Source organism: Petromyzon marinus, assembly GCF_048934315.1.
Source record: "Petromyzon marinus isolate PM22_M1 ecotype Great Lakes invasive population chromosome 84 unlocalized genomic scaffold, UKy_Petmar_22M1.pri1.0 chr84_unloc.3, whole genome shotgun sequence".
In the NCBI taxonomy this organism is placed as follows: domain Eukaryota; kingdom Metazoa; phylum Chordata; class Hyperoartia; order Petromyzontiformes; family Petromyzontidae; genus Petromyzon; species Petromyzon marinus.
In genome coordinates, this window is record NW_027422640.1 from 598,427 (window position 1) to 610,559 (window position 12,133).

Genomic DNA, 12,133 nt, shown 5'->3' on the forward strand with positions numbered 1-12,133 from the left:
GCAGATCTAGGATCGTAGAATAGTTCAAGGGTGGATTGTGCTGCACACTGCAGTCTGTTGCCCACAACTTAGCTCTGCTGCCTATAACGCCTGTGGTTAGCGCAGTGGTCACCCATTTAAGCACTCCAGGCTAAATCCTGCTTATCTTGCAGATTTAAGATCAGGCACATTCCTCAGTCGTTTGGTCATGTTCACTGGTCTGATAATGAATATTGTCATTGTTTGGAGGAGTGGGGTCAGCTTGGTGGCGTGTTGGCTGTTGTGTTGTTTGGTTCTGTGTTGTGTTGCATTGTGTTTATAAGTTTACTTTTTTTTTCATTCTTACCTGATGATGGTTGCTATTGTTGCAATCGAAACGTCTATTCTATTATTATTTGATTAAATTTTCTACGTGACTTTACCGAAAGAACCAAAGATAATATTAAATGCACTGGAATACACTCCACTACTCACTCCACTTCTGGCAATGGCTCTCATAGCACACAAACATGCTGTGAAGGTCCATTTCCAAAACTTTGTCTTTTTCATATTTTCTCCTCCTAAGGCCACAGTGTTACTGACGAATCTAAGTTGTTTTGTCTGTAGCAACAATCAGAGCGCGTATGAGACACGAGCAGCATAACTTACCCGAGCTCCCTCAATGCTTTGTTGGTGATCATGATGTCATGGAGAGCTGGGATCGATTTGTCTGTCAGTGAGCAGAGCCACAGACTGCAGGGAGAGAAGAGGCACTGAGTGGGTGACACTGGAAAATAAAAAGTGTACACACTCACAAGAAATGGAGAGCAACTCAACATATTTTAGTACAATAAGGGTGGAAACCTCGTAGAATCAGCGAAACAGAGGGAGGGAGTAATAATTTCGGACCCAGGAATGTAACCTTATTTGTCTATTAATTGTTTAATGCGGCTTTGTCCAACATGGAATTTTACAGGAACGTAACCCACCGCATTTGGCGAGGTCTGCAATATTTTGTATAAAAAATCGCATTGGTCCATGAAAGGCCACTAGATACAGGCAGAGGAGCCAGAATCTAAATCTGAATAATTATTTATATTGGAGAATCTGAAAAGCTAAAAAACTATTTTTCACAGATGTCCACGCTACCCATCACGAGGCCAAGGCTGGTTTAAACCGTATATTGGGTAAGGTTAAAATAATGTTCAAATGTATAGGGGTGGCGTATAAGAGCCATTGGTGACTTTATGGCTTTAATAACGGTCAGGTTGTGGTGTTATCTAATGTAAACGTATGGGTGGGCAATTAATGCCAAGATTGCAGCCGTTCATGACAATACATTCTTAATTGTAATCTATGCCGTTAAATACTGATGATCATCGATAATATCCAGTGTGCCCATCTGGCTTCCAACATCCGGTGAAACTGGTAAAACCGCTCCAAAGGCTGTACCAGTCCGGCGATCGGCACCATGTGCGTGACAAAACAAGTAGCTATCCTTTATTTCAGTGTCAAATAATATACACAATACATCATACACTACATACAACTTAAACAATGAAAATACTGCACGCATATAATTTTTTCATGACTAATAACTAGTCATAGGAACAATAAATATACAGCGCGATCTGCCGAAAATTGCGTGCAATTCGGCGTTTGCCAGAGCACTGATCTGAAGGCTGCATCAGTCTGACGATTGTCAAACACAAGTTGTTGTTGTCAAACACAAGTCGTTGTTGTCAAACACAAGTCGTTGTTGTCAAACACAAGTCGTTGTTGTCAAAAACAAGTCGTTGTTGTCAAACACAAGTTGTTGAAAACGAGCATTGTACGCACATCACTGCATGCAGAGTCTTCGATAGTGGAGTGGTGAGTGCGGGACAGTAAATAGTAACTTTTTACAGCAGGATATTTATTTAGTTTATTCTTATATATATTTAAGCGATTTTCATATCGTAAACTATTTAAAATATTAAAAATATAAAGAGCACCTATAACCATAATCTTATTCAAGAACCTGCAAAAATAAGCTGTTTTAAATAATGACGCGATTATCTGGTGTTATTGAAAATCCAGTACTCCCTTCTCCCCGATGCTGCTTGATAATCGATGATCTACTGTATTAACATAATATAGTTTGAAACAATATCATTGGTTAGAATCGGTAGTGACAATTGTAATTGTATTGTTATTTATAGTGGTTAAAAGTGTTGTAATAAGTGTGGTTAATAACTTAATTGATGATTGCATAAAAAAGTTATAATAGATGTTAAAATACAACATTCTGCTACTAGCTTCCTTGCCCATCAAATGATGGAAGGTGTAATATTTACGAACAAAAATGAGCAGAGTATAATTGTTAATTGAATGGTAGTGAATCTTGCAGGAAAGAATGTCATGAAACACATTCCTACGGAGGGAGCTGGTAGGAACGTTGGATTGCTCGGTCAATGGCCAGGGTCAACGGTGGCGTGGTGTATTCCGCAAATATGCCCGACTGTGAGGGCGGGCACAAGCCGGCGTGAGTTGGTTAAACGTTGAGTTTTATAAGGGCACCACGGGGTGATCCCCTCCCTGCCCAGCCTCACCCTCGCTCCCTCCCCGAAGAGCCCCACCCTCCCTCCCTCCCCGAAGAGCCCCACCCTCCCTCCCTCCCTCCCCGAAGAGCCCCACCCTCCCTCCCTCCCCGAAGAGCCCCACCCTCCCTCCCTCCCTCCCCGAAGAGCCCCACCCTCCCTCCCTCCCCGAAGAGCCCCACCCTCCCTCCCTCCCCGAAGAGCCCCACCCTCCCTCCCTCCCCGAAGAGCCCCACCCTCCCTCCCTCCCCGAAGAGCCCCACCCTCCCTCCCTCCCTCCCCGCCCAGCCCCACCCAGCCCCTCCCCACTCAGCCCCTCCCCATCCTCCCCTCCCTACCCTCCCCACCCAGCCCCTCCGTCCCCACCCAGCCCCGACCCTCCCTCCACACCCAGCCCCTCCCCACCTAGCCCCTCCCCACTCAGCCCCTCCCCCCCTCCCTTCCCCACTCTCCCCACCCATCCCTCCCCATCCAGCCCCTCCCGAACCTCCTCACCCAGCCCCGCCCCACTCAGCCCCTCCCCACCCTCCCCTCCCAGCCCCTCCCCACCCTCCCCACCAAGCCCCTCCCCGCCCTCCCCACCCAGCCCCTCCCCACTCTTCCCACCCTCCCCTCCCCATCCAGCCCCTCCCCAACCTCCCCACCAAGCCCCGCCCCACTCAGCCCCTCCCCTCCCCACTCTCCCCACCCAGCCTCCCTCCCTACCCAGCCCCCCCCCACCCTCCCCTCTCCACCCAGCCCCACACCTCCCATTTTTGTATGCACGACGGACGGACACAATAATCCCCTGTTGGCTGGTGTAACCAGAGGTTCCTACCAGTAACACTTCACTGCATTTCACCTTAGCACTGTATATAACTGACCTTAAATTTGTTCTAATTCACTGCTCTCTTCTGCTTTCAGTTGCTGGGGTTCAAATAAATTGGATTGCAGTACAATATCTGGAAAATCAACGAGAAATGTCTATTTAACCAAAATGTAGAAGCATAAATTAGACTTACCTTTTGTTTCAAGTGCTGAATAAAAAAATAAAGACCCCAAATCCACTTTGTGCTGCGTATAATTATTTATTAGATTCACTTTCAATAAAGAAACGTCAAATTGAAAGTGAATTTGCGAAAAATATATTTCCGCTCGACCTTCTTCATGACGGGGGGTGCGGCATGTGGAGTGACATCACGCGCGGGACACAACTCCCTCATTAATAATCATGAGCGGATGACGTTACTCCACATGGAGCTTCCCCCCCTCATCAATAATCATGAGATAATGCCATCACTCATGTGGACCACGCCCCCCCACTCCCTCATTAATAATCAAGAGCGGATGACGTCATTCCACATGGAGCTCCCCACCATAAATAATCATGAGCGGATGACGTCACTCATGTGGACCCCGCTGCCACCCCCTCATTAATAATCATGAGCGGATGACGTCACTCCACATGGAGCTCCCCCCCCCGTCACTTTTTGTAAAGAAACGTCTGTGGAGAGTTATTTATTTGGTTAACTTATAATTTAAAAAAACGTCAAATTTAAAGCGAATTTGCGTAAAACAAATTTCTGCTCGACCTGCGTGAGTGTAAAAATCCACCCGCTCATGATTATTTTATTATTAATGACGGGGGGGTGTGGCATGTGGAGTGACATCACGCGCGTTACGCACATTTCTGGGCTATTATAGTAGTAATACTGTATTTTATATCCGCATGTGTGTGTATATATTTGTTTACGTGTACTTATATAAGTGTGTGTGCATCAGGACATTACTCACTCTAACCACTTCAAACTCCCTTCTCTCCCCAACATCTCGTCCGCTAAAAGTTGGAGTCCGCTGTCTCCGATCTTGTTGTCACGCAGCCTAAACCCGGGTGGACGGGAGAAGGGACAGCGCTGACTCACTGAGCCCGCGGGTACCGCGGAGTCAAACACGTGGTGAGTGAGGGACACTCACAATGGCGGTGCACGTGACTAGAGCACACACGTTCATGAGCAAAGCTGCTCATTGTTTAATGCTTCTGTTAGACATTTTATATATAATAGGTGGCATTCACAATTATCAGTTAACTCACGATAATTCATTCAATTATACTGCACTGTACCTTTTTAATATGAAAAGCGTTTGCGTTTATATAAACACAAAGTTGCAACAGAGGGTCACACACAAGTGAAGTACATTTTCATCGAGGAACACAGGGAGATGTTTACAATTAATGTGTCTGCTAACAATGTTGTGAAAATGAATATTGCTTTAGCCTATGTGTTAAATTAAACAAATGTGTTAAGGTTACAGTAAAACATTTTTAAAGTGGACTCGATTAAGCAAGAATTGTGTAAGCCAGCCTCCCGTAAATGTTTAAGTATGATATAAGCATCTTATAGTAATTTTGCTTCCCTGCCCTCTGCTGTCCACAAAGTTTTCCTGTAGCACATAGCACCGAATAATACATGGGGGCCTCCCAATCAGGCTCTATCCAGTCTCAATTCTTATTGGGTTTGGTGCATTCTGCATGATTTGGGCATCGACAAAGATATTGCTCAGCCTTGCCATGTAGAGACAGCAAGATTGCTGTTTTCATATTTCAATGTTTACTTCACAACATGTTGCACCAATAATTAGCACAGTTCGTCCACAGAGCAAATGTGAGAAACGAACAGCAGAGCTTACTTGAGACTCTTCAAACCTGTGTTGGCCTTGAGGATGACACTGAGAAAGAAACCCGACTTGTCCGTCAGTGAGCACTGATACAGGCTGCAGGGAGATAAGAGGTGGTGTGAGTGGTTGCAAAGAGGATGGGTAGAGACTCTAGGCAGATAGTGGGGGATGGTGAGGGGTAGTGAGAGGTGGTGGTGGTTGATGGGACAGTGGTTGAGGGTCGTGTTTGTGGATACTGTGCACAAATGAACCTCATGTCAACTTTAATAGGAGCTTGCAAATAGCAACTGCTGTTTAGGTTTTTGGGTTAATGTGATGTGTGTGTGAATGTCTACTATGTGTGCATTTGCGTTAGTACATCTCTATGCGTGTTTGGTACATGTGTATCTTAGTGTATGCATATTTGTGTGCATGCACGTGGGAAGCAGTGGTGCAGTGGTTAGAACAGCGAGCCACAAACCTGCTTCGATTGCCGCTCACGGCTAACTTCATTGATGAATATCTAAAAAGGCCGTGGACCTCACCTAGGTCGACTCAGCCTTAATTACTACCTGGTGCAGTAAGTAAACATTAGTTGGCCGAGTGTGGTGCTGGCCTCCCAACCCCTCATGTGCCGTTCTGGCCTTCATTAGGTGACCCTTAACAGTAGATGACCAAAAGTCTGCAAAAGGCTCTCTGTAAAATCTCTGTGTATGTATATAAAGATCAAATAATCATGATTTATTTTCGATTTTGCATCTTCCTATAAGCGGTCATATCTGAAAGCGTTTCATTTACCATTTCATCACAACGTAATTGAAAGGAAACCCCCAGTAACAACTGTCTGAGCACAAAGTAAATTAGCACCTGGCCTGCATATTGGCATTTCCACTACAACTTTTCCCATATCTTCTCAATTTCCTCAGAACATCCTCCCATTTCCGTATCAAATAAAAAATATAGTACATTACACACTACATACACCAACTTAAACAATGAAAATACTGAACGTATATAATTTTTTCATAACGAATAACTACAGTCATAGAAAATATGCAGTGCGATCCTCCGTTCGCCAGAGCACCGGTCTTAAGGCTGCATCAGTCCGACGATTGTCAAACAAAAGTTGTTGTTGTCAACCACAAGTTGTTATTGTCAAACACCAGTTGTTGTCAAACACAAGTTGTTGTTGTCAAACACAAGTTGTTGTCAAACACAAGTTGTTGTCATCAAACACAAGTTGTTGTCAAACACAAGTTGTTGTTATCAAACACAAGTTGTTGCTGTTGTCAGACACAAGTTGTTGTTGTCAAACACAAGTTGTTGTCAATCACAAGTTGTTTTTTTCAATCACAAAATGTTGTCAAACACAAGTTGTTGTTGTCAACCACCAGTTGTTGTTGTCAACCACCAGTTGTTGTTGTCAACCACCAGTTGTTGTTGTCAACCACCAGTTGTTGTCAAAGAAAAGTTGTTGTTTTCAAACACAAGTTTTTGTTGTCAACCACCAGTTGTCAAACACAAGTTGTTGTTGTCTAACACAAATTGTTGTTGTCAACCACAAGTTGTTGTCTAACACAAGTTGTTGTTGTCAACCACAAGTTGTTGTCTAACACAAGTTGTTGTTGTCAACCACAAGTTGTTGTCTAACACAAGTTGTTGTTGTCAAACACAAGTTGTTGTTGTCAAACACAAGTTGTTGTTGTTGTCAACCACAAGTTGTTGTTAACCACAAGTTGTTGTTAACCACAAGTTGTTGTTAACCACAAGTTGTTGTCTAACACAAGTTGTTGTTGTCAAACACAAGCTGTTGTTGTTGTCAAACAAGTTGTTATTATCAAACACAAGTTGTTGTTGTCAAACACAAGTTGTTGTTATCAAACACACGTTGTTGTCAAACACACGTTGTTGTCAAACACACGTTGTTGTTGTGAAACACAAGTTCTTGTTGTCAAACACAAGTTGTTGTCAATCACAAGTTGTTGTTTTCAATCACAAGATGTTGTTAAACATAAGTTCTTGTCAAAAACAAGTTGCTGTTGAAAGTTGTTGTTGTCAAACACAGGTTGTTGTCAAACACAAGTTGTTGTTGTCAACCACAAGTTGTTGACAACCACAAGTTGTTGTCAAAAACAAGTTGTCGTCATCAAACAAGTTGTTGTTTTCAATCACAAAATGTTGTCAAACATAAGTTGTTGTCAAAAACAAGTTGTTGTTGTCAAACACAGGTTGTTGTCAAACACAAGTTGTTGTTGTCAAACACAAGTTGTTGTCAATCACAAGTTGTTTTTTTCAATCACAAAATGTTGTCAAACACAAGTTGTTGTTGTCAACCACCAGTTGTTGTTGTCAACCACCAGTTGTTGTTGTCAACCACCAGTTGTTGTTGTCAACCACAAGTTGTTGTCAAAGAAAAGTTGTTGTTTTCAAACACAAGTTTTTGTTGTCAACCACCAGTTGTCAAACACAAGTTGTTGTTGTCTAACACAAATTGTTGTTGTCAACCACAAGTTGTTGTCTAACACAAGTTGTTGTTGTCAACCACAAGTTGTTGTCTAACACAAGTTGTTGTTGTCAACCACAAGTTGTTGTCTAACACAAGTTGTTGTTGTCAAACACAAGTTGTTGTTGTCAAACACAAGTTGTTGTTGTTGTCAACCACAAGTTGTTGTTAACCACAAGTTGTTGTTAACCACAAGTTGTTGTCTAACACAAGTTGTTGTTGTCAAACACAAGCTGTTGTTGTTGTCAAACAAGTTGTTATCAAACACAAGTTGTTGTTGTCAAACACAAGTTGTTGTTATCAAACACACGTTGTTGTCAAACACACGTTGTTGTCAAACACACGTTGTTGTTGTGAAACACAAGTTCTTGTTGTCAAACACAAGTTGTTGTCAATCAAAAGTTGTTGTTTTCAATCACAAGATGTTGTTAAACATAAGTTCTTGTCAAAAACAAGTTGCTGTTGAAAGTTGTTGTTGTCAAACACAGGTTGTTGTCAAACACAAGTTGTTGTTGTCAACCACAAGTTGTTGACAACCACAAGTTGTTGGCAAAAACAAGTTGTCGTCATCAAACAAGTTGTTGTTTTCAATCACAAAATGTTGTCAAACATAAGTTGTTGTCAAAAACAAGTTGTTGTTGTCAAACACAGGTTGTTGTCAAACACAAGTTGTTGTTGTCAAACAAAAGTTGTTGTTGTCAAACACAAGTTTTTTTTGTCAACCACCAGTTGTCAACCACAAGTTGTTGTCAACCACAAGCTGGTGTTGTCTAACACAAGTTGTTGTCATCAAACACAAGTTGTTGTCAAAAACAAGTTGTTGTCAAAAACAAGTTGTTGTCAAACAAGTTGTTGTTGTCAAACAAGTTGTTGTTGTCAAACAAGTTGTTGTTGTCAAACACAAGTTGTTGCTGTTGCCAGACACAAGTTGTTGTTGTTGTCAACCACCAGTTGTTGTTGTCAACCACCAGTTGTTGTCAAACAAAAGTTGTTGTTGTCAACCACAAGTTGTTGTTGTCTTACACAAGTTGTTGTTGTCTTACACAAGTTGTTGTTGTCAAACACAAATTGTTGTTGTCAAACACAAGTTGTTGTCAAACACAGGTTGTTGTTGTTGTCAAACACAGGTTGTTGTTGTTGTTGTCTAACGCAAGTTATTGTTGTCAAACAAAAGTTGTTGTTATCAAACAAGTTGTCGTTGTGAAGCACAAGTTGTTGTTGTCAACCACAAGTTGTTGTCTAACACAAGTTGTTCTGTCAACCACAAGTTGTTGTCAAACACAAGTTGTTGTCAAACAAAAGTTGTTGTCAAACACAAGTTGTTGTTGTCAACCACGAGTTGTTGTTGTCAACCACGAGTTGTTGTCAACCACAAGTTGTTGTTGTCAAACACAAGTTGTTGTCAAACACAAGTTGTTGTCAAACACAAGTTGTTGTCAAACACAAGTTGTTGTCATCAAACAAGTTGCTGTTGTCAAACACAAGTTGTTGTCAAAAACAAGTTGTTGTTGTCAAACACAGGTTGTTGTCAAACACAAGTTGCTGTTGTCAAACACAAGTTGTTGTTGTCAACCACCAGTTGTTGTTGTCAACCACCAGTTGTTGTTCTCAACCACCAGTTGTTGTTGTCAAACAAAAGTTGTTGTCAAACACAAGTTGTTGTTGTCAACCACCAGTTGTTGTTGTCAACCACCAGTTGTTGTCAACCACAAGTTGTTGTCAACCACCATTTGTTGTTGTCAAACAAAAGTTTTTGTTGTCAACCACCAGGTGTCAACCACAAGTTGTTGTCAACCACAAGTTGTTGTTGTTATCAAACACAAGTTGTTGTTGTCAAACACAAATTGTTGTTGTCAAACACAAGTTGTTGTCAACCACAAGTTGTCAAACACAGGTTGTTGTTGTCAAACACATGTTGTTGTTGTCTAACGCAAGTTATTGTTGTTAAACAAAAGTTGTTATCAAACAAGTTGTCGTTGTCAAGCACATGTTGTTGTTGTTGTCAACCACAAGTTGTTGTCTAACACAAGTTGTTGTTGTCAAAAACAAGTTGTTGTTAAAAACAAGTTGTTGTTGTCAAACACAAGTTGTTGTTGTCAAACACAAGTTGTTGTCAAACAAGTTGTTGTTGTCAATCATAAGTTGTTGTTGTTATCAAACACAAGTTGTTGTGGTCAAACACACGTTGTTATTGTCAAACATACGTTGATGTTGTGAAAGACAAGTTGTTGTTGTCAAACACACGTTGATGTTGTGAAACACAAGTTGTTGTTGTCAAACACAAGTTGTTGTTGTCAATCACAAGTTGTTGTTGTCAAACACAAGTTGTTGTCAAACAAGTTGTTGTTGTCAATCATAAGTTGTTGTTGTTGTTGTTATCAAACACAAGTTGTTGTGGTCAAACACACGTTGTTATTGTCAAACATACGTTGATGTTGTGAAATACAAGTTGTTGTTGTCAAACACACGTTGATGTTGTGAAACACAAGTTGTTGTTGTCAAACACAAGTTGTTGTTGTTGTCAATCACAAGTTGTTGTGTTCAATCGCAAGATGTTGTCAAACATAAGTTGTTGTCAAAAACAAGTTGTTGTCAAACACAGGTTGTTGTCAAACACAAGTTGCTGTTGTCAAACACAAGTTGTTGTTGTCAGCCACCAGTTGTTGTTGTCAAACAAAAGTTGTTGTCAAACACAAGTTGTTGTCAAACCACCACTTGTTGTCAACCACAAGTTGTTGTCAAACACAAGTTGCTGTTGTCAAACACAAGTTGTTGTTGTCAACCACCAGTTGTTGTTAACAAACAAAAGTTGTTGTCAAACACAAGTTGTTGTTGTCAAACCACCACTTGTTGTCAACCACAAGTTGTTGTTGTCAATCACAAGTTGTTGTTTTCAATCACAAGTTGTTGTCAAACACAAGTTGTTGTCAAACATAAGTTCCTGTTGTCAAACACAAGTTCCTGTTGTCAAACACACGTTGTTGTCAAACAAAAGTTGTTGTTGTCAACCACAAGTTGTTGTTGTCAACCACAAGTTGTTGTCAACCACAAGTTGTTGTCAACCACAAGTTGTTGTTGTCAACCACAAGTTGTTGTTGTCAAACACAAGTTGTTGTTGTCAACCACAAGTTGTTGTCAAACACAAGTTGTTGTTGTCAACCACAAGTTGTTGTTGTCAACCACAAGTTGTTGTCAACCACAAGTTGTTGTCAACCACCAGTTGTTGTTGTCAAACAAAAGTTGTTGTTGTCAAACACAAGTTTTTGTTGTCAACCACCAGTTGTCAACCACAAGTTGTTGTTGTCAAACACAAGTTGTTGTTGTCAAACACAAATTGTTGTTGTCAAACACTAGTTGTTGTTGTCAAATACAGGTTGTTGTCAAACACATGTTGTTGTTGTTGTCTAACGCAAGTAATTGTTGTCAAACAAAAGTTGCTGTTCTCAAACAAGTTGTCGTTGTCAAGCACAAGTTGTTGTCTAACACAAGTTGTTGTTGTTGTCAAAACAAGTTGTTGTTGTTAAAAACAAGTTGTTGTTGTCAAGCACAAGTTGTTGTTGTCAAGCACAAGTTGTTGTTGTTGTCAAACACAAGTTGTTGTCAAACAGTTGTTGTTGTCAAACACAAGTTGTTATTGTTATCAAACACAAGTTGTTGTTGTCAAGCACAAGTTGTTGTTGTTGTCAAACACAATTTGTTGTTGTCAATCACAAGTTGTTGTTTTGTTCTGTCAACCACAAGTTGTTGTCAAACACAAGATGTTGTCAAACATAAGTTGTTGTCAAAAACAAGTTGTTGTTGTCAAACACAGGTTGTTGTCAAACACAAGTTGCTGTTGTCAAACACAAGTTGTTGTTGTCAACCACCAGTTGTTGTCAAACAAAAGTTGTTGTCAAACACAAGTTGTTGTTGCCAACCAGCAGTTGTTGTCAACCACAAGTTGTTGTCAACCACCAGTTGGTGTCAACCACAAGTTGTTGTCAACCACAAGTTGTTGTTAAACACAAGTTGTTGTTGTCAAACACACGTTGTTGTCATCAAACAAGTTGTAGTTTTCAATCACAAGATGTTGTCAAACATAAGTTGTCAAAAACAAGTTGTTGTTGTTGTTGTCAAACACAGGTTGTTGTCAAACAAAAGTTGTTGTCAAACACAAGTTGTTGTTCTCAACCACCAGTTGTTGTCAACCACCAATTGTTGTCAATCACAAGTTGTTGTCAACCACAAGTTGTTGTTGTCAAACACAAGTTGTTGTCAAACACAAGTTGTTGTCATCAAACAAGTTGTTGTCAACCACAAGTTGTTGTCAACCACAAGTTGTTGTCTAACACAAGTTGTTGTTGTCAATAACAAGTTGTTGTCAAAAACAAGTTGTCAAAAACAAGTTGTTGTTGTCAAAAACAAGTTGTTGTTGTCAAACACAAATTGTTGTTGTCAAACACAAGTTGTTGTTGTCAAA

At 40.8% G+C, this 12,133-nt stretch overlaps 1 protein-coding gene across 1 annotated transcript in view; it reads right to left on the reverse strand.

Annotated features, from left to right (window-relative positions):
• Positions 1-12,133, reverse strand: part of LOC116937620 (NACHT, LRR and PYD domains-containing protein 3-like) — a 54,559-nt gene that overhangs the window by 815 nt on the left and 41,611 nt on the right. The window contains exons 8-10 of the mRNA XM_032944776.2: positions 5,205-5,288; positions 4,311-4,397; positions 628-711 (exon numbers count right to left, since the gene is read on the reverse strand). Coding sequence (XP_032800667.1) covers positions 628-711; positions 4,311-4,397; positions 5,205-5,288 — 255 coding nt within the window. The remainder of the gene's footprint in view (positions 1-627; positions 712-4,310; positions 4,398-5,204; positions 5,289-12,133) is intronic.